Here is a 23,434-nt window from a genome sequence, read left to right on the forward strand (position 1 = left end):
GGCTTTAAGGAAAAAGAGAAATAAACGAGAAGAAGGTATCAGGGATGAGGAGAACAGAGCCACCTTAAAAAAAGATTAAAGTAAAGTAATTAAAGAAATATAATATTGTGTTTCAACAGAAGGAAAAAATCACAACTTGAAAAAAAATTTTAGACACAGATGGAGGAAAATATAAGACTAAATCTTACAACTTTAAACGTGAATGGATCAAACAATCCAATAAAATGAAAAAGAGACAGACTGGCTAAGAAAACAAAACCCTATAATCTGTTGCTTACAAGAGACATATCTAAAAAACAAAGACATAAACAAAATAAAACTGAGAGGATGGGGAAAAATGACTATGCCTCAAGTGAATTCAAAGCTAGTAGTTGTCTGAGGTCACATTGGAACTCAGGTCTTCCTGACTCCAGGCCCAGCACTCTGTACTCATTCACCAGCTGCCTCTGGTCATCAGCAAAGTTAACACTTTCAAACTATTTCAAAATACAACAAATACATTCTTATAGAAGTTTCTACCACCAGCGCTCATAACCAGAGTAAAGCTCAAGATTCAGAGAAATACATCAGATTCTTAATGTACTTTCTCAAAATAAATCATCATAAGAAATGATCCACCCCCAAATGGCAGTTGGTAAAAAGCAATTTTTTTGGTTTTTCATCTATAAAACAAATTGACATTAACAGACATGACTAAGAGGATATATTATCCCCTTCCAAATTTTCTTACAGTCTTTTGAAATTTAAGATTGCATTACTTTGAGGCAGATTTATAGACTTGAACTATGTAAACAGAGAAGGAACAACTTCAGAAGAAATGTTCCTACACTGACTTAAACAGAAATATTTGTGAATTACAATCTTTAAATGAAAAGGCACATAGAGTAGCTTTATAGAAACTTATTAACTTTATAGGGACCCAGAGCATTGAGAGCTATTCTTAAGAGTGGGCCCTTACTAAATAATGAACAAAATGTTCAGATGGCCCAGGTAAGTCATTTGTTGTCAAGAATTTTATACAGTGCAAAGTGCAAACCATATGATCACAAGTCACTTCATCTCTCTGAGCCTTAGCTTCCTTATCTATAACATGAGGATAACAAAACTTACAATACCTATTTTGGGAGTTGTGAAAAAAAGTGCTTTGCAAACTAAAAAGCAGTACATAAATGTAAGCTGTTATTAGTGTGATTAAAATCTAGCATGATATGCTCTATCATACCTTAGTTCTAGTCTTTAAATATTTTAATTTGAGAGAATAAATGTTCTTTCAACTTAGAAAACACAGAGAGTTAGAAGTTTATTTAAAAAAATTATCTCAGCATTCTGTGTAACATATATAAACAATATTGTTCTTCCTAATTTCTTCCTTAAAGGAGGTTCAACTTACCACTAAACCACATGATAAACATCATTTTTGGGGTGATTTTATGATCACGGAAGACATTTAGGAGATAAGACAATGGAAAAATGTTCACAGCTCTGCCAAACAGCACAAGTACCTATGTAAGAAGTAAGAAAATCATCTAAGTCTCCATTCAAAATGATATCTGCTTCAAGCTGTAACTTGTTTACAATTAACACAGTTCCTAGTGCACACCCATTATAAACATAGTTTTTTCTCTGTAATAGTAGACACTGACCATACAATATTAGTCAGCATCTTAGTTAGCATTATCTAAAACACAGGTGTGTAGTTTTCTGTTTCTGAAAAAGGGTAAGAAAATATTAAAAATAAGTTTTAGAAGATGTTTATATAAAACAAGGATATTATATTAGTTAGTGATTTTTATTTTATGAATGACAACAGAAGAAGCCAAAAGAGCATTCTGAAGTACCCAGAGATTAATCTGGGAGCCAGTCTAGCTCCTCTAGGGGATACCCACTAATGGGACTAACTTTCTTATTGGTAGAGCTCTGGGGGAGAAATAAGTTATTGTTTCCACTTCCTAACAGATCTAAGCTCCAAAGGGAAGGTCTAAAAGTCAGACAACTGATTCTCTACACATGTTGTACATAAGCTACTCTGCTTGATTTGGACTCCACAAACACCAGGCTTTCCCCAAGATAAGCCAGAAATCTCATCATTACAGAGACTGCTTCAGCTGCTTCAACATCCCCTCAGGAGCCTCAATTGCTGCTCCATTCTGATTGGAGGGCTGGAGAGTAGAGCAAAAAACTCCTGCCAAAGCCTACCTTTATTGAGGGGTCAGAATTTGCAACTCTTCACTTTTCAAGAGCTGTTCTGCTTGGTTTCAACTCCAGAAATATCGTGACTCTAAGAAGGTACTTCTGCCATCACCCTCTACTCCCTTTTAGCTTCCTTTTGTGTACAGTCTTCTCCCATTAGATTGTAAGCTCCTTGAGGGCAGACTGTCTTTTTCTTATTTGTATTCCCATTCCTTAGCACAATGCCTGACACATAATACACACTTAATTAATATTTGATGATTGACTGATGTGCAAATGCCTTTTAAGTGTCCACTGAATGTCAGAAAACCATTGAGTGTTATAAAACTAAGTAAAACACATCATACCTAGTAATTTGCTGCTGCTCAGTTGTGCATGCAATGGCTAACTGAACTCAAAGACAGTGGTCTTAACTAAAAATATCCTGCTGTAGAAGCTAAATATCCTGAAGTACACATAGGTGAGTTCTTTGGACAATTCATTAGGTTAATTTTACTCCTTCTTGTTCTGATCAAAAACTAACTTTCAAGAGGAATATATAGCCCAATTTGCTAGGGGAAATGCCAACTGAGCTCTATAAAAAAGCAAGGAACATTTACTGAAGATCCTAGGTGGTATATCCCAAACTACATTATTACAAGCACAGAACTTAGAGAATCAAATAATCTTAGAATTGAAAAGGAAGTAAGAGATCATCTAGTTTAACTGCCTTATTTCCAGAATACTGAGGCCCAGAAAGGGGGAATATACTTGTCTAAGGCAACAGTTATAGCTGGTGGCAGACCATGAGTTTAAACCCTAAATCTTCTATTTCAAGTACAGGGGTATTTCCAATACAGCAAATTTCCTTGTACTACAAAGCAAGTTTTGCTCTTTGCGGAGGTAATGAGATTAAAGTAGCAGCTATGTTTTTAAGATTTCCTGCTCTCCTCTCCCCAAGTACATGTCAGGATATTTAGATTTTACATAAGGATATTCAATAATTCAACAAACATGTATTAAGGGTGCAGTTACTTAAGGTCTACAAGTTACTATTTACATCCTAGCTTTGATTACTGACTAGCTACGTGAATGTTGAGAAAGTCCCTTTCACCTCTCTGAGGCCATCTCCTCATTTTACAAATGGTGATGATAATATCCTAGCAGACTACTAAGAATGGTTTTGAGAAAAATACTTTGTAAAATGAAACTGCTACAGAAATGTGAATAGTTATTACTATGATGACTGTATGTCAGGAGTCTAGACTTTTTTTTATTAAATGACTTCTGTTTGCCCATTTTTAAATAGTCCAGAATATCCAACTATCCTTAAAGGATTTTTTTCTTTTAAAAGAAAAATGGCAAGCAGCTACATATAACAAGAGTATATGCTTGTTTATTTGTAACAGAGAAGTTTAAAAAGAAAAAGCAAGGAAAAATACTTACTATGCACCAGATGACAAAGGAAATTTCAAACTTGTGAGGAAAACTAAAAATGGACAGGCCAAGAAATGCGAACACACATGTTTCTGAAATAAACAAAACAAAAAAAAATTCAACTCCAACTACCTTTTTCAAAATAGTGTTAAATAGTTAAGCCACTGAACATAATGACCTCTCAGTCGATAATAACCTCTGAGTAGGATAAAATCCAACAAACAGTTTGTCACTGAGCATGTTTTTCCTTACTTCACTCTGTGATGATTTCTGTGGTTTTATCAGCCTGAATATTCCCTCCACAGATACAGATTGCAATTCTTTTTTTCCTTCTCCTCTAAAAAACTTTTTAACTGGTTTACTGAATTGCCATGGCCAAACCTCTTGGTGATGCCCTTCTTCGAACTTGGTTAGGCTGGCCTTCAAAACTATAGATACATCAACCACTGCTGGCCTCCTATGAGAAGCTTCTCACCTAGGTGGTTCCTACCAGAGCTTGCACTATACTGACACAGTCTTTGCAAAACCAAAGTCTCCCTCAACATTACATTGAGGCCTTGAAGGAGAATTTTAATAGAGATTGCAGTCAATACCTTAGATAAATTTCTGCTTAAGTCTCTATCATTCCTTTCTTTACCAACTGGAACTCCAATCTACTAAATATTCATACAAAAGAAGAATGTATTTGCCATCCAGAATATTCTAATTTGATGGATCAACTGTCTAAATTTGCATAAAAAACTGGAACTACATTAACCCAGGAAAAACAATGACTATATATATATATGTATATGTATATATATATATGTATGTATATGAATTTGTCAATTCACTAAACACTGTGATCAGCAAGGCCCTTGAATGCAAAAAAGTGACAAAAATCCAGGCCCATGCTATAGGTACAACCCATAACATACGTACAGGAACAGTTCAACTTACAGAATTCTAGACTAAAGAAGACAAAGTACATCCAAATTCAACAGTACTAAAAGAAATGGCTACATTTACAACCCCCAAAAGAGACCAATTACTCTTTACTTTCAGGGTGAAATCAGTTACACATCTTTTAATTTAACAAAAAAAACTTTCAGAGTTCTAACAAATTTAAATTTATTCCTACAGTTATCTCAAGTCTAGAAATGAGTTAACTATGTATTTAAAAAGAGTGATTAAAAAATTTAAGAGCCAAACCCAAAATTATATGACAATTAAAATGTATGAACATAGTATTGCCTATTTCTCTATTATTACCTAGGGAAGTTCCACTTAAAGGCTCCTGTCCTTATGCTCAGAAAACTGCTATTTTATTGAAAATAATTATTCATTGAATTAAAATCAAGAGCAATCAGTAAAATATTTTTGTTCTCCTACATGTAAATGGGGGCACAAAAAGCATAATTATGCCATGAGCTAATATGGGCTTCCTCCAAATCTTATGAAGAAAGTCACACTGGTAAACCTGACTCAAAATAGGATTCTCGCAAACATATCTCTGATGTATAACTCTTATGTAACACATAAGTTGAACGTTAATAATGATTCTCAATTTTAGATCTTAAAAAGAACTGCCCTCATTATAAAAAACATGCCTCACCACTTTTTTTAGGTAACAGGTTAACTTCATTCAATCCTCCACCAATCAATATAGCAGTGACCCAATTCAAATCATGGTGACTGTGGTATAAACTCACACCCAGGTCATTCTCCCTCCCTTCTCATGTTAAACACCATCTTCCCTTCCCTTCTACTTCCTGCCCTTATGCTAAGAGACTTCACACTAACTGCCTGAAGTTCCTTAGACTGCTTACATACCATAACTTATTCCTTCACTCTACCTTTAGCCTCACATAAATATGGCCACATATTTAATGTCGCCACTACCCACAAGTGTTCTTAACTAGAAACTCTGGCCTTTCTGTATCTGGCCATACCATCTCTCCTTATTCTTCACCCCTCATAAGCTTATTCTTTGCCTTCATCAAGAATTCTAATCTTTACTCCCCCTAAGCATTTTGTCTGGCCATTCTCAAGGTAGGTAAGTAACAAAGTGGATAGAGTGCTGGCCCTGAAGTCAGGAACACCTGAGTTTAAATCCGGCCTCAAAAACCTACTAGCTGTATGACCCTGGGCAAGTCACTGACCCTCTATCTGCCTCAGTTTCCTCCACTATAAAATGGCAATAATAATAGCACTTACCCCCCATGGCTGAGAGGCTCAAATGAAGTAACATTTGTAAAAGCTCTTAGCACAATGCCTGGCACTTAATAAATGCTTATTCTTTTCTCTTTCTTTCGCATTGCTCTGACTTCACTTTTCTCCCTATCCAATCTGGACTCTACTGTTAGACATTTCAATTTTTCACTGTTCTTTGTACTCAAATCCCCTGCCCCCTGTCCTACTGGTGTTCATTGATTGCCAAACATCAGCTCCAGAGTACTTTCACCACCCTCTTCTATTCTTACTCCTGGACTACTGAACACAGCCGAAGGAAATCTCACAATTGTGTTGAGTAGGCACATTTTAAATTCATGCTATCCATGTCAACTGGGCTCTCACTGCCACAAGGCAGCCCTTTTATTCCTTCTGTATTAATAACCTATCTCATTCCCCATAGGAACTATTTTAAAACTTCTATTCCCTCTTCAAGACCCCCACATCCCTCTATCTTCTCAGTTTTACTGAGAAAATTGAGGCAATTTGAACCTTCTCTTTCCTTTCTCTTCATCTCAAAACCCTTTGACATCATCTCTACTTTTTCCTTTTTCCAGGACTGACAAAAGAGGTGGTTCTTCTTCTTGCCAAGACCACCTCCTCTATATGTGTACCTGATCTCATCCCCTCCTGTCTTCTCCAGCAGATTGCAACCTCAATTGTCTCCTCCCTCTCAGAACTTCAACCTCTCCTTTTCCATTAATTTCTTCCCTACTCCCTTCAAACATGGCTAAATCTCTCCTATCCTTAAAAAATCTTCACTATACATCACCATGATATAGGTTATCATCCTATATCTCTCTTCCCTTTCTTGGACAAATGCCTACATGAAGCTGTCTACCCTTGCTGCCACCACTTCCTCTCTTCTCACTCCTTAACCCTTGCAATCTGGCTTCTTACCTCATTAATCAACTGAAACTGCTCTCTCCAAGACAGCAGAAGACTTCTTCATCAATAAATCTGATGGAATTTTCTAAGTCCTTTTTGACCTATCTGTGCTGTGTTAGATACTTCTAACCACCCTCTCCTCCTAGATATTCTCTCTCTCTCTCTTCTCTTCCTCCTACCACCTGTTTGCACCTTCTCCACCTCCTTTTCTGGTTCATAATCCATATAATACAAACTACCTGGGTATATCTCAAAACTCTGTTCTATACTCCCTACTCCGCTTTCTGTACTCTATCTCCTTGTGACATTATCAACTCCTAGAGATTTAATTATCACCTCGATGCCAATGACTCTAATTTCTATATATCCAGCCCCAGTTTCTCTTGGGCTTCTGTCCTGCACCACTAATTGCCTATTGGACATTTCAAACTGGACGTCCCAGAGACATCTCGAGTCCAACATATCCAAAATGGAACTCATTATTTTTCCACCCAAACCTTCCCCTCTTCTGAGATTCACTATTTCTGTCAAAGAAACCAATAGCTTTCCTTTTTCCCAGGTTCAAAACACAGGCATCATCCTCAACTGTTATTCCCCTTGTAAGAAACGGGGGAGAGCCGTTTTATTTCCACGGAGTTGAAAGTATTCCTTTTCCTCCCCCTTGCCTCCCCCCCTCCCCCGATTTAGCAGAAACCAGGCCTCTGGGGTCAGGTGAAAGGTTAGACGCATGCTTAAATGAGCCATTTGAGGAGGGCATGACGTAGACAGTCAGGGGTTTGCATCTGGCCAATGAAGAGCCTGGCGGGAGATTTGAGGTGGGAGTCAATAAAAGTACTGGTATCTATCTGAGTCCTTTGTACTTTCTCCTGTACTCTGTTCAGGGGATGTGCCCATTTATTTAGGAGGAATAAATGTAAACTATAATTAAAATGCTTCCTGGCTTCCCAACGAGTATTGTTTATTCCTAGACAATGTAAGTATGCTTCTAACAGTTGGGAGCTTGTCACGGGATCAATACAGCATCAGAAGAAAGAGATATTTCACTCAGAGAATGGGTGGTGCTCCCACTGTTTTGCAGTGGGCCCTAGTATCTGCAGGTGAAAATTTCCTTCTTCAGACTGTTAATTTCCCAGGAGTATTTTTCTGGAATCCTTGGGAACCCAGGAACGTGAGTAAAGGGGGTAAAGGGAAGGAAAATGGCCATAGACAGCACAAGTCAGGTGCCTGCGCAAGGTGGGGGAGTCCTGCTTTGTCATGTCTGGATTGGCTCCAAGTTGAGAAATAAGATTTGCTTGGAATGGGGAAAAGAACTCTCAAAATATTTGACCTAGGTCAAGAGAATGGATTTCTCCTAGTGCTTTGAAGAAAAGCACTGGTGGGTTGACCCAGGGAAAGGGATTTGGAAGTTTGGTAGGTGGTAAAAAAAAAAAAAATTCTCTGTCTCAGGAAGAGATAGATTGATTTGCATTTAAAAACCTTTCACTGCTTCACAGAAAGGAGGTTGGCCGGGGGGGGGGGGGGGGGGGGGGGGGGGGAATACACAGCCTTGAGGGGAGATGTGAAGCATGAAATGTGTAATTTTTAATTTAATGCTTGGGATGGGTCTGAATTCAAATTCTAAATTGTTCTTGTGCAATGTCTTGTCTAATGTCTTGTCTGTTTAAGAAAAGTTTTATATTCCTGTGGAAGTTTTTAACTCTAGGAACTGAGGGGTTAAAAAGGTATTAATTAGCAAAAGAAAGGGCCCTGGAAGGCTGTGGAGAAAGAAAACAGGTTGGGGGACAGAAATGGCTCCTTTAGTATGCAAATTGTTAGTCACGGCAAGGAGTCAGGCAGCCCTGAGGAAGAGAGGGCTGAGAGCTCTGAATTAAGGTTTGATTGGGTCCTAAACATTGAAAATCTGTATGCTTGCATTAAACTCAATGTATCTGACATCAAGCAAAGTGTTTTAAAACTGTAGAAGTAAAGGGTTTTTCTGTATGATAAATGGATGATCACTTAAAAGGTTTAGTGGTCTGTTTAGAATGTGATTAAATTGTTAGTCATTTAACTCTTAAGTTTTAAGGTAAAAAGCAGCTGGAGAAGAAGCCTGGTGGGTATAATATTTTTTTTCCATTTATTTGAAATGTTTGAGGTAGTTTGGGTCAAGATTAGGAAAGGGATCGAAATTGGAGTGAGAATACAGAAGGTAAAATGTTTCAGTAAAGACTGGGAAAGAGAGATAGAGACTGGAGGTAAAGGGAATTTGAGTGGGGGTGAAACTACAGCTAAGTCCATGTGCTCTTGGCCACCCCTCCCCTATCCTCTACATTGGAAGACTATGGGTGGGTCAATCAGGAGCTGGGGCTGAAAGAAGCCTGTAGCCTGATTGGAAAATAAGGCTGATTTAGTTAAGTAATAAAAGGTCTTATTGAATCTGGGTATTGACTATAGTAAAGTTATTGATTTGTATAATTATAAAATAAGTTTTGCCTCTGTAAGGTATGACTGAATTTTGTTTCCACAGAGATTATATGAAATTATGATTTGAAGCCATATATACTAGTGGCTAGGGATAGGAAATTAAGCTAACCCCCCGAAAATTAGCATATCTAAAAAGGACTAGCTTCTTTTGTTCTCAAATTATCTGAGGCAGACAAACAGAAAGGAAACTAAAATACTTCAGCTTGGTCCCTTTTGCTTGGTGGGGAGGTGGACACCCCTTCTTCAAATTCCTTAGGCTTTTTGTTAATTCAAACTTTTTTTTTTGTAAAAACTCAGAAGAATTGGAATGCCTAAAATGGAGCTTGGAGAAAGCTGACCTGTGAAAGACAAGGTGCCAATTTCAAATCTGGATGAATTATAAAAGCAAGTGATGATATGAAATGGAAATCTTTTTTTTTTTTCTGGGTTCGCTCATGGCCAGGCAGATATTCCTAGTGCCTGGGCCAGAGGCAACAGTTAGCTAAGAAGAGCTGTATAGTGCTAAATAAGTAAATAAAGGGTATTTAAGGTATTAATATATATGTCCGTATATGTAATATATATGTCATTATGTTAATGTATTTATGTATGTTATATATGTATTAATATATATTAATGTATTAACATATGAATACCAAAAGTAATAGGAATCTGAAAATGTAATTGAGCTCATCTTATTTCTAAATTGTATTTTTAGAATTCTCTTAGGCTGTAAAATTTGAGAGACCCTTATGAGGTCTGAATTTTGTTATATAGGAATTGATTTTAAAAAATAGGGGTGTGATTTTCAAGCCTGTTTCATCTAAGGAAAGGCTTGGTAAACTTTGCTATTGTTATTTGTTATTTAATTGGTTATGTTCTTCTTGACTTAGAGAAATTAAGTGTCCTCTCCATTACAAACACCTTTTTGACTAAGGAACTTTGTGATATTTAGGGATTCTGTAATAACTAGGAATTTAGTTTCTTGATAATACTTTGGAATTTGTATTACTTAAGGACTTTTGCACCAACTTAGTTTTTTTTTTTTATAAATTTATTTATTTAACATATTTAGTTTTCAGCATTGATTTTCACAAGAGTTTGAATTACAAATTTTCTCCCCATTTCTACTTTCCCCCCCACTCCAAGATGGCGTATATTCTGGTTGCCCTGTTCCCCAGTCAGCCCTCCCCTCTGTCACCCCACTCCCCTCCCATCCCCTTTTCCCTTCCTTTCTTGTAGGGCAAGATAAATTTCTACACCCCATTGCCTGTGTATCTTATTTTCTAGTTGCATGCAAAAAACCTTTTTTTTTTGAACATCTGTTTTTAAAACTTTGAGTTCCAAATTCTCTCCCCTCTTAACCTTCCCACCCACCCTCCCTAAGAAGTCAAACAATTCAACATAGGCCACATGTGTATCATTATGTATAACCCTTCCACAATACTGATGTTGTGAAAGACTAACTATATTTTGCTCCTTCCCAACCCATCCCCCTTTATTGAATTTTCTCCCTTGACCCTGTCCCCTTTTCCAAAGTGTTTGTTTTTGATTACCTCCACCCCCATCAGCCCTCCCCTCCATCATCCCCCCCTTTTTTTATCTTCTTCCCTCTTCTTTCCTGTGGGGTAAGATTCCCAATTGGGGATGTATGGTATTCCCTCCTCAGGACAAATCTGATGAGAGCAAGGTTCACTCCTTCCCCCCTCACCTGCCCTCTCCCCTCCTCCCACAGAACTGCTTCCTCTTGCCACCTTTATGGGACATAATCCACCCCATTCTATCTCTCCCTATCTCTCTCTCTCAGTATGTTGCTCTCTCATCCCTTAATTTCATTTTATTTCTTTTAGATATCTTCCCTTCATCTTCAACTCACCCTGTGTCCACGTTCTCTGTCTCTCTGTCTCTCCCTCTCTCTCTCTCTCTCTCCATATATATATATATATATATATACATACACATAGATATATACATACATACACATTCACTTTTATATATATATATATATATAACACATAAACATATATGTATGCATATTCCCTTCAGCTACCCTAATACTGAGGTCTCATGAATCTAACATGTCATCTTTCCATGTAGGAATGTCAACAAAACAGTTCACCTTTAGTAAGTCCCTTGCAATTTCTTTTTCTTGTTCTTTTTCTTGATTACCTTTTCATGCTTCTCTTGATTCTTGTGTTTGAAAGTCAAATTTTCTATTCAGTTCTGGTCTTTTCACTGAGAAAGCTTGAAAGTCCTCTATTTTATCGAAAATCCATGTTTTGCCTTGGAGCATGATACTCAGTTTTGCTGGGTAGGTGATTCTAGGTTTTAATCCTAGCTCCATTGACCTCCGGAATATCGTATTCCAAGCCCTTCGATCTCTTAATGTAGAGGCTGCCAAATCTTGGGTTATTCTGATTATTTCCACAATACTCAAATTGTTTCTTTCTGGCTGTTTGCAGTATTTTCTCCTTGATCTGGGAGCTCTGGAATTTGGTGACAATATTCCTGGAAGATTTCTTTTTGGGATCTATTTGAGGAGGTGATCGATGGATTCTTTCAATTTCTATTTTGCCCTGTGGCTCTAGAATATCAGGGCAGTTCTCCTTGATAATTTCTTGAAAGATGATATCTAGGCTCTTTTTTTGATCATGGCTTTCAGGTAGTCCAGTAATTTTTAAATTATCTCTCCTGGATCTATTTTCCATGTCAGTAGTTTTTCCAATGAGATATTTCACATTGTCTTCCATTTTTTCATTCTTTTGGTTCTGTTTTATAATATCTTGATTTCTCATCAAGTCACTAGCTTCCACTTGCTCCAATCTAATTTTTAAAGTAGTATTTTCTTCATTGGTCTTTTGGACCTCCTTTTCCATTTGGCTAATTCTGCCTTTCAAGGCATTCTTCTCCTCATTGGCTTTTTGGAGCTCTTTTGCCATTTGAGTTAGTCTGTTTTTTAAGGTGTTGTTTTCTTCAGTGTATTTTTCAGTATTTTTTTGGGTCTCCTTTAGCAAGTCATTGACTTGTTTTTCATGGTTTTCTCGCATCCTTCTCATTTCTCTTCCCAATTTTTCCTCTACTTCTCTAACTTGCTTTTCCAAATCCTTTTTGAGCTCTTCCATGGCCTGGGACCAGTTCATGTTTTTCTTGGAGGCTTTTGGTGTAGGCTCTTGTGCTTTGTTCACTTCTTTAGGCTGTATGTTTTGGTCTTGTCACCAAAGAAAGAATGCAAAGTCTGAGACTGAATCTGGGTGCGTTTTCGCTGCCTGGCCATATTCCCAGCCAACTAACTTGACCCTTGAGTTTTTCAGTGGGGTATGACTGCTTGTAGACTAGACAGTTCTATGTTCCACGTTTGGGGGGGAGGTGCCAGCTCTGCCACACCAGCACTGCTCCTTCCCCAAGAACCCCCAACCCAGACTGGGCTTAGATCTTCATCAGGCTGTGCACTCCTGCTCTGATCCGCCACTTAATTCCTCCCACCAGGTGGGCCTGGGGCCAGAAGCAGCAGCAGCTGTAGCTGCCCCACCTCTGCTACCCCCGGGGCTGGAAGCCGAACCTTGAACTCCTTCCACTCCTGCAGCTTTTCCCACTAACCTTCTCCACAGTCTTTGGTGTTTGTGGGTTGTGGAGTCTGGTAACTGCCGAAGCTCATTGATTCAGGGTGCTAGGGCCCTCTCTGCCCGGCTTTTGGTCTGGTTGGTCCACGCCGCTCAGGCTGGGTTCTGCTCCACTCCGTTCCCAGCTCCCAGCTCCCAGCTCCGTGTGGGATAGACCTCACCCAGAGACCATCCAGGCTGTCCTGGGCTGGAGCCCTGCTTCCCTCTGCTGTTTTGTGGGTTCTGCCGTTCTAGAATTGGTTCAGAGCCATGTTTTATAGGTTTTTGGGGGGACTCGGTAGGGAGCTCACGCTAGTCCCTGCTTACCAGCCGCCATCTTGGCTCCGCCCCCGCACCAACTTAGTTTTAATGAATTCCAATGTTTAAAGTTTTATTTTTGCTTTAAGGAGGAAAGATACACATATCATTTCAGAGCTGTCCAACTGACTTTCTTCATAAAAGTTTAGTGACTATTCTTCTTAATATCAGGATAAATTTTCAAGATAATTTATCACTAAATTAATGTAATAAGCTGTAAAGCACAAGAGACTTTGCTGTCTTGATCAAAATTTGTAGCTATTCCATGGCCTAAGCAAGGGTTAAAACTAGTGTTTGAACTTATCATATGTAAAAGAGTTGATTGCTGAAGTATCTCTCTCTCTCTCTCTCTCTCTCTCTCCCTCTCTCTCTCTCTCCCCCAGACCTAAACAAGCTTGAGAAACAAAGATGTGTATCTATCCAGTAGTGAGATCAAAGTCAGGAACCTCTTTTCTTTAAGGCAGATAAGGAGGTTTTCGGACAAATGGGGGTTATCCCAGAGTCTCCTGTCCCTACATAGTTGTTATGTTGAGAGAGTGTGAGGAAGTATTTTTTTTTTGAAGACAGAAAAATCATGTAACTTGATTTGATCATTAATAGCTTAATGGACTTTGAGATGGTCCTGTCTGAAGGATATCAGCCCATATTTATTTGCTATTTAAGACTTTATGGGACTGATATGATATTGTCCCTCTTTTTCTTTTATAGCAAATTTATATTATCAAGAAGTTCTGTAAGCACAATGCTAAATCTATTAGGTAATGGATGGATATTGGAACATCTCTGAGTTACTATAATGGGAAAAGTAAAATTATTTCTTCTTTATTAAGGTATCTGTCTGATAATTTTAAAAGGTAGATGAGCTCATTTTCTGTTAACTAAAACATGGATTCTTGGCATAAATTCTTATCAATGCTGTGTGAAGTCTTGAATTTTATGAGCCCCTGGATGGGACCATGGACAGAAGATAAGGCAGATAAAGGAGACACCTTCTAGTTAAAAGGTTGGGACAGCTTTGAAAAGCCAGTCTCTTTCCCCCTCCCCTCTCCTTTTGTCTAGATAAGCTATCTATTCCCACCCTGTAGAAGGGAAGGAAGGGGAAGGGGCAGCAGTTACTGGAATTTAAGTTTTACTGAAAGAAAGAGAACAGCAGGGGTCAGAAGCCAGCAGACCTCCAAACCTGGCTTTCTGAAGTCAGCAGAACTGATTCCTAGGGATGGGTTTTTGGGATAAGATTAGAATTTGAGATGTGGGTCTTGGTAAAGTTTTTATTAGTGAAACTTGCCATCTGATGTAAAAGAACCAACCCTCTGGGGAGATGATATGATGCTGCCTTTTTTTTAATGGCAGGTCTCTGTAATAAAAAATAGTTAGTGATGAAAGGAAATTTATCTGCCAGAATCTGTTACTATTGTGAAGTGAAGTTATGGTACCTAAAGACCTAGAAGGTTTTGTGAGGAAAAATGGAAAATTTGATTAATACAAATATGTGAAATCTTGCTGTTTTTAATCAAATGATTGGGTAAATTGGTACTCTTGTATAGTCATATGAAAGATAATATTCTTTCTAAATATTAATGGGAATAATTAGGTAAAGGGAAAAAGAAGTTTGTGAAATAAAGATACAAATGTAAGGCTGAATCATTATCCCAGAGATTAAGGCTGGGATTTAAAGTTACTTTGTATCTATGTGGAATAAGGTCCTTAAATGTTTTAAGGTGATGTAAGAGCAATTGGATATTAAGACAAATGGTGTAATTAATTACTGCAATTAAATCAGACATTTCAGTTTGGGGAAAAGAATTTCAATGTGTAAGTCTCTTTAGGAGAGGTAAGTTGTAGAATACTTTTGCACTGATGGGAAAAGTTAAATATGGCTGTTTGAATCTGAAATCATTCCATGGCCTAAAATGTAAAGATGAAGTTAATGTTTGAACCTATCATATTTATATGGTTCAATTCTTAAAGTATATCTCATTCTTTCAGATTAGGCACAGTTAGAGGAGAATAGAAAAGCCTGGGAAACTGATGCAAATGTGTTAGAGCAATAACTTATGATCTTAATGGGAAGATTTTATGAAGAAGAGTGGAAATGCATGCAAGCTACTTAGAGCTCACTTTAAGGATGTTCCTTAAGCAATGTGAGATTACAGTCATATTTTAAACTGATTATTGGAACTTGCTATTCAAAGACTTAATGGGACTGTTAACTGACTGTTTTTCTGAGTCTAACTCCAGGTGTGAATATCAAGAAAGGCTGATCCAAGATGCCAGCAGCCCTGTGAGGGGCAAGTGTGAACTGCAGGTATGATTTCATGCTAAAGTTAAGAGGGCAACTATTCAGCTTGTGCTGAGATGGGACCCTCTTGACCTGATCCTTAACTGAAACCTGGCAGATTTTAAGCCTGGCTCAATGCAGCTTGCAGTTTGACATAACTTCTGCCTGGAATTGGCAGGAAGCTGGGGAAATATCATCCCCTTCCTAAAAGTCCCTAATTTCTATAGTGGCAAATTTCTATAATGAGAAGGTTTTGTAAGTACAGTAACAAATCTATTAAAATAATTGATTATGGAACATCTTAGATTACCATAGGACTGGGACTAGTGTTCCTGTGTGTGGTCCTGTATAAGTTGGAGTAGTTTATAAGGGCCCTGTATAGCATCATGTATAAGTTAGGGTCTTTTAATTCTTGGTAATGGTATGGAGGCAATTGGGTCAAGGGCTTGTGAGAATATTATTTTGTTATTTGGTTAATATCATGCTTGTCTAAAGTTTTGTTACAATTAGTAATGTTAAAAGAAGAATGGTTTGTGGTTTATTTTGTAAATGCCATCAAACAAACATGGCATGATTAAAAGGTTAAGGTTTTACATGTACTGTGTTCAAAATTGATTATTTAATGTATTTATGTATGTACTGGAGCCTGTTGTTAATTCCTTAGTGAAATCTCATCCCCCTGGTGAGGAAATTAATAATGGGTTAATGTAAAGTATAAGAAACTGGGTTCTGATGTGAATTTCTTAAATATGACAATTGGCCAAGGTTCCAATTTTGAATGTGTAAAAATGATCAGGGTTATAAGGATTAGAAATAGTAACTTAAAATTGTGCTAAGGTCACTTTTGTAGGAGAATGGAAAGAAAGCTGGTTCCTACAAGACAAGAAGATGCTGAGATGCTGTGCTGGAGATGGCTGGAACAAATACTAAGGACCAGAGGACTTCATTGATGATGTTCCCTGCCAGACAGCTGTATGGGAAGAGACTTTTGAATCTTAAAAGGACAACTGCATTATTGTTTTCTTTTGGGTCTCTGTATCTATATTTATAAAGAGGACTGCCCCCTTTGATTTGTCAATGCATTGATCAACCTTTACCCCTTCCCATATTTACTTAAAGGGGTGATGATTAAGGGGAAAAATTCATATGAGAAAGAGTAAGGGAGTATTAAAGACGTAGAAACAAAAATTTGAATAAAAGAAGAGGGGGAAATTATAAGAAACAGGGGGAGCAGTTTTGTTTCCACAGAGTTAAAAGTATTCCTCTTCTCCCCCTCCCTCTCCTCTCCACCCCCCCCACCCCGCCCAAGCTCTAGCAGAAACCAAGCTTCTGGTGGGTTAGGTGAAAGGTTAGATGCATGCTTAAACAAGCCATTTGAGGAGAGCATGACATAGACAGTCAGGGGTTTGCATCTGGCCAATGAAGAGCCTGGCAAGAGATTTGAGGTGGGGGTCAACAAAAGTACTGGTATCCATCTGAGTCCTTTGTACTTTCTCCTGTACTCTGTTCAGGGAATGTACCCACGTTCCTGGCTTCCCAACGAATATTGTTTATTCCCAGACAATGTAAGTATGTTTCTAGCATCCTTCATACCACATATCCAATCAGTTGCCAAATCTTGCCATTTCTACCTCTACATCTCTTGCAAATGATCCTTTCTACTCATATAGCTACTGCTTTAGTTCAAGCCTTTATCTTCTCTTACCTGGACTTTTATAACAACATCCTGATTAGCCTTCCTCCCTCAAATCTCTCCTCACATAAGTCCAACCAAACCACTGATGTCAAAATGATTTTTCTTGTCCTTGAGTAGGGGAGTGACATCATCAAATCTGAGCATAAGAAAGAAAGGATCTGAGCTTAAGGAAATCTCTAGTGGAGTTCCCCCACGCCACCCCCCATTGCCTCTAGGCTAAAACATAAATCCCTCTGTTTAGCTTTTAAGCCCTTTACAACCTGGCTCCAAACTCTCTTCCCTGCCTCACTCAACATTATTTCCTCTTCCATAATCTGGGAACCAGCCAAACTGGCCTTCTTTTTCTTCCTTGTACATGACACTCCATCTCATTTCTCTATGTCTTTGCGGTAGTAGTCACTACTCATTTCTTTAATAGACTCCATTCTCACCTCCACCACAAAAAATTACTCTCTTCCTTCAATTCTTACCTTCTAGATGAAGCCTTTACTGACTCCTCCCAACTACCAGAGACTTCCCTCTCAAACTACCTTGTATTTAATTACTTTGTGCTTATTCCGTATATACTTATGTGTGTGTGTGTGTGTGTGTGTGTGTGTATATGCACAGTGACTAGCATTTAGTAGGGGTTTAATAAATGCCTGCTGAAGTTCTGTGGGAGGAGGGGAGAGGGCAGGTGAGGGGGGAATGAGTGAACCTTGCTCTCATCAGATTTGGCCTGAGGAGGGAATACCATACATACCCAATTGGGAATCTTACCCCACAGGAAAGAAGAGGGAGGAAGATAAAAAAAAATAAAAGGGGTGGGGGATGATGGAAGGGAGGGCAGATGGGGGTGGAGGTAATCAAAACAAACACTTTGGAAAGGGGACATGGTCAAGGGAGAAAATTCAATAAAGCGGGATGGGTTGGGAAGGAGCAAAATGTAGTTAGCCTTTCACAACATGAGTATTGTGGAAGGGTTATACATAATGATACACGTGTGGCCTAGGTTGAATTGCTCGACTTCTTAGGGAGGGTGGGTGGGAAGGGAAGAGGGGAGAGAATTTGGAACTCAAAGTTTTAAAAACAGATGTTCAAAAACAAAAAAAAAAAAGTTTTTGCATGCAACTAAAAAATAAGATACACAGGCAATGGGGCGTAGAAATTTATCTTGCCCTACAAGAAAGGAAGGGAAAGGGGGATGAGAGGGGAGGGGGGTGATAGAGGGGAGGGCTGACTGGGGAACAGGGCAACCAGAATATATGCCATCTTGGAGTTGGGGGGAGGGGAGAAATGGGGAGAAAATTTGTAATTCAAACTGTTGTGAAAATCAATGCTGAAAACCAAATATGTTAAATAAATAAATTTAAATTAAATTAAATTAAATAACAAAAAAAAAATAAATGCCTGCTGAGTGACTGATAGATCATAAAGCAACTGCTCCAAAGAACTAGCACTTTAATGAATACATCCACACTACAAATATGCAACTTACCACACATGAAGGCAACAGTTCGTAGGGTTTGCTGCATTAGGATCTGTGTAACTGGGGAAAGGTTATGGTGTGTATAATGAGACATCACAATACCAGAGAACAGGATGGCCATGATACCTACAGAGAAACAACCAGGAACAGAACCTAGTAAATGAGGATAACAATTATTCAATGGGTTCAACAGCCATTTATTGAATGCTATACAAAATGAATATCATTCAGGTACCTGCCTTTGGGAAATTACAATTTGTGTGAAAAATAGAGTAAAGAAATTAACTAATCCCTGCAAAGCAGATAATTAATTCCAGAAACAGGTGTTTAACTGGTTCCTATAACATGTAGTAATATAACAAGGAAGTAAGACAAGACTAGTAACAAGGAAGTAAGACAATAAAAATAACACAAAACACAATATATGAAGTATATCAGAGTTCTTCGGACATGGAAGAGTTTGTGGAAAAGACTGTACTTGAGCTGGGCCTTAGAGCTGGGCCTTAAATGATGGATGGGTGGAATTTAGATGGATAGATATGGTAATAAATTTTGTTTCTGAAGACAGCCAAAGGAGATCCTATAATCTCTTTCACAAACCTAATTCTACATAACAATTCATATTAACAGAATTCTTCCTAAAACCCCCACCTTACAGTTTAAGCATATTTTCTGTTCTATCTTGGCAGCTAGGTGCTACAATTGATGAAGCACTAGTCAGGAAGACCTAAGTTCAAATTTTGCCTCATACACTAGCAGTATGAACCTGGGCAAGCCATTTAACCTCTATCTACCTCAGATTTCTCATCTGTAGAATGAAGATAATATTAGAACCTAAGATTATTGTGAGAATAAAATGATATTATACATGTGCATTGTATATGTGTACATATATATATAGTGCTTTGTAAAACTCATGGCACCACATAAATACTAGTGATTATCATTCAGTTCTATTAGGCAGAAACAGATTAGCTGATCATAGTTGCCTTGTATAGCAAAATTCAGAAAAAGGAACCTCATAAAACTTTCTAACATCCTAATGGGAATTTATAGCAGAAGATGGGAGAATCTTTGATCTAGAGAAACCTTAGAGGCCATCTGTAACCTTTGTAGTTCAGTTGTTTTTCAGTCACACCTAACTCTTCACAATCCCATTTGCATTTTCTTGGCAAAGATAGTGGAGTGGTTTCCATTTCTTTCTCCAGCTCATTTACAGATGAAAAAACTAAGGGCTAACCTTAACATTTTACAAATGAGGAAACTGAGATCCAGAAGGATTAAGTAACTTGCCCAAAGTCACATGGGTATTAATTATCTGAGTCGAGTCAAGCCAACAAGCATTTATGCAGCCTCTAACAACAACAACAACAACAACAACAAGAAGCATTTATATAGTGCTTACAATGTGCCAGGCCCTGTGCTAATCACTGGGGTATAGGAAGAAATGCAAAAACAGTCTCTATTTTCAAGTTCACAGTCTAATGGGGAGGCAACATGCAAATGACTAAGTACAAACAAAATACATAGAGGAACAACTGGAAATAATCTTAGAGGGAAGGTATTGGGAAAGGCTTTTTGCAGAAGGTGGAGTTTAAGCCACAACGTGAAGGAAGCCAGGAGGGAAAATTCTAGGCATAGGGGAACAACCTGTGCAAATGCTCAGAGTCTGACGTCGGAGTGTCTCGTGAGAGGAACAGCATGGTTTCAATGGATTGTAAAGTACATGGAGGGGAATAAGGTATGAAAAGTCTGAAAAAATAGGAAGGGGCCCCACTACAAAGAACTTTAGCAGCCAAAGAGATGATTTTCTATTTGATCCAGGAGGTAAAAGGGATCCACTGGAGCTTATTTAATTGAGGGTGACAGTCAGACCTGTGCTAAAGCACAGGAATATCGTTTTGCCAGCAAGATGGACTGAAGTAAGAAGAAATTTGAAGCAGGGAGACCAACTAAAAGTTTATCACAATAGTCCAGAAGTTAAGTGAAGAAGGCCCGCACTAGGGTAGTGGCAGTGTTAGAGGAGAGAAAGGGGTGTATACAAAGAAGTATTGTGAAGCTCAAATGAGATAATGGATATAAAGTACTTTGCAAACCTTATAGTACTGTAAAAATTCTAGTTGTTATTATCTTTAATAGCTTCTAGTCACCAGACCTCCAGTCTGGTGATGACTTCATCTCCTGATTCTTCTGCAGCACTCCTACCGAGTTCAAGTGATGTTTTACAGCAATACAGAGGTATGCTGGCAAATGTTTAACAATGGTGCTAGGGAAGGGGTAAAATTTATGCATATAAATTTTAAAGTTCAATCTTCATTTTTAATACTTTCTTAAATCTAGACAATCAAGAAAAGAATACATCAAGCCCTGATTTGTAGTGACTGAAGTGTAATGCTCACACTAAAAATTTAAAAACTGGTTAGCACTGGCTCCAGTGCACCCCTGGGCGTACAAAGGATGTTGTTATGGAATAATCAGCAAGACCTGGCAACAGAATGGATATGGAGGATGAGAGAGTGTGAGGAAAGATGATGAGTTCAGGCTGGAGGTTAAAAAAATAACAACAGTTAGGGCTGAGAATCAAATGCATAGAGGTGATAAATGAATCCATGAGAGATGGTGAAATCATCAGGTGAGCTCTTGGCAAATGACTTCAATTTTTTCAGTTTAATATGAAGCAAGTTTCTCTTGAGAAAACAATGGAAGGGAAAGCATGGAAGATTTAAGAAGGGATGAAAAGGTTTGGAAATTCCACTTTGGTAAATGGAATAGTGAATCAACTAGGGAGGTAAAAAGGATTGCCTTGCAGCAGTTGAGAACCCAGAGGGCTTTGAACAAAGATCCTCTGACTCCAGTAGGTTCTCTTTCTGCTATACCATGCTGCCTCCAATGTAGAAATTTTTCTATTAAGCTGACAAGATATATCTTGATGATACTATCAAGAAGATGTATGAACAGAAAAGCAGATGATATGGTTATGAAGGGAGGGTAAGGAATAATAATAGAGGAATAGCCTGAATATGATATTGGTATCCTTTGTGCTATTTAAAAAAAACAGAAGAAATACTCTACCATGTTCAGTGGATACTCTTTAAAAGATTTATGGCAAAATGTAGACTAGAATTATACAGAAAGAACATCATGGATTGATGGTGATCTGCACTGGCAGAGGGAACTTTCACACCCATGCAATCACTGATTCATAGAACTATTACAGTTGAGCTATTAAGGTATCAGAAAAATCACAAGAAAATGTAACTCTCTTAATAAAATAGGAAACTATATAGCTACTACTGGAATGTCTGTTTTTTAGGATTTAATGATTTACCTTGGCTCTTGCTCAGACTGTCACTCACAGAAACTTATTCTCCTTAACCTCTGTAATTTCTGGCACTGTTGAATACCCTATTCTCTCTGGAATTTTGTAATACTGCCCTCTTCTCCTATCAGACTGCTTCTCTATCTCCTTCACTGATATATAATTATTCATGTCACCCTCCTTAATTATGAGCATGTCCCAAGGTACTGTGTTAGGCCCTCTTTTCTTTTCTTCTATACTGTCTCACTTAGTGAGCTCATTAGCTTCCACTTATTACCATTTCTAAGCAGATGACTTTTAGATCTATGTATGTCCAGTCCTAGTCTCTTGTGAGCTCCAGGACCATATCACCAACAACCTATTAGATGTCCTTGAGGGATCTCAAACTCAACATGTCCCAAACTGAATTCATTATTTTTTTTCCCTCTTGTACTTTCTTTTTACTGTTGAAAACACCAACATCCTCTCAGTCACCTAGGTTGGTTCATATCTCATCGTCAATCTTGAGTATTCACTCTCACTCACCCCATATATCCAAGCAATTGCCCAATCTTGTGACTCCTATTTCCCTAATGTCTCTTCTATATAGCCCCTCCTGTCTATTAATACAACTATTACCCTAACCTCAAAGGTAGGGTGAACCTATTGAGGTTCATGCCCTGATTACTTCTTGCCTGGACTACCGCAATCACTTCATATTTGGTCTTTCTGCCCCATGCCTCTCTCTCTCCATACTGTACTCCACTTTCCACACAGACACCAAAGTAATTTTCCAGATTATAGGTCAGGTTATGGTACCTGCTTTGCCCACATCACCAAACTCCAATGGGTCACTGTTGCCTCAAGTATCAATTATCACTTTCTTTGTATGGTATCAAAGTTCTTCACAGTATGGACCCTTTCAACTTTTCCAGTCTTCTTACACATTGTTCCTCTCCATGGAGTATACGGTCCAGCCATATAGGCAACACAAGGCATTACACTTCCTGTCACTGTGCATTTTTACTGGCTCTCTTCCATACCTGGAATGCATGCCCTTTTCACTTACACCTCTAGGAATCTGCAGTTTTCTTCAAGACTGCTCCATTGTTATGATCCCCCCAGATTCTCTCAAAAAATCCCTTTTATTCATTTTGTACATGTTAATTACACATTTACATGTATATATGCTATCTCCCAATTAGATAATGTAAGCTCTTTAAGGACAGGAGCTTTTCCCCCCTTTTTTTTAGGCAGAGAACAGAGTGTTGGGTTCTGAGTCAGTGAGACCTGAGTTCAAATTCTGCCTCAAACACTAATGGTACCTGGTTAGTATCTGAGCAAATCATTTAATCTCTCTCTTAGTCTCAGTTTCTTCATCTATAAAAAAAGGATTAATTATAGCACCTACCTCTCAAGGTTTTTGAGGATGAAATGATATCATACACATAAAGTACTTTGAAAACCTTACGATTATATATATATATATATATATATATACACATATATATATATATATATATGTTTGCTTTCATGACATGACCAACATGGAAATGTTTTGTGTGACTTTACATGTATGATTTATACACGTAACTGGAAAAAATATTATTCAAGGTACACAAATTTCTAT

General features: G+C 38.1%; 1 protein-coding gene across 2 annotated transcripts in view; it reads right to left on the bottom strand.

Annotated features, from left to right (window-relative positions):
- SLC9A8 (solute carrier family 9 member A8) overlaps positions 1-23,434 on the bottom strand; it is a 127,610-nt gene that overhangs the window by 26,816 nt on the left and 77,360 nt on the right. For both annotated transcript variants that reach the window (XM_036748887.1, XM_036748886.1), the window contains 3 exons: positions 18,516-18,632; positions 3,616-3,698; positions 1,391-1,502 (listed from right to left, as the gene is read on the bottom strand). In XM_036748887.1, the coding sequence (XP_036604782.1) occupies positions 1,391-1,502; positions 3,616-3,698; positions 18,516-18,632 (312 nt within the window). The remainder of the gene's footprint in view (positions 1-1,390; positions 1,503-3,615; positions 3,699-18,515; positions 18,633-23,434) is intronic.

Source organism: Trichosurus vulpecula, chromosome 3 (genome assembly GCF_011100635.1).
Source record: "Trichosurus vulpecula isolate mTriVul1 chromosome 3, mTriVul1.pri, whole genome shotgun sequence".
In the NCBI taxonomy this organism is placed as follows: Eukaryota; Metazoa; Chordata; class Mammalia; order Diprotodontia; family Phalangeridae; genus Trichosurus; species Trichosurus vulpecula.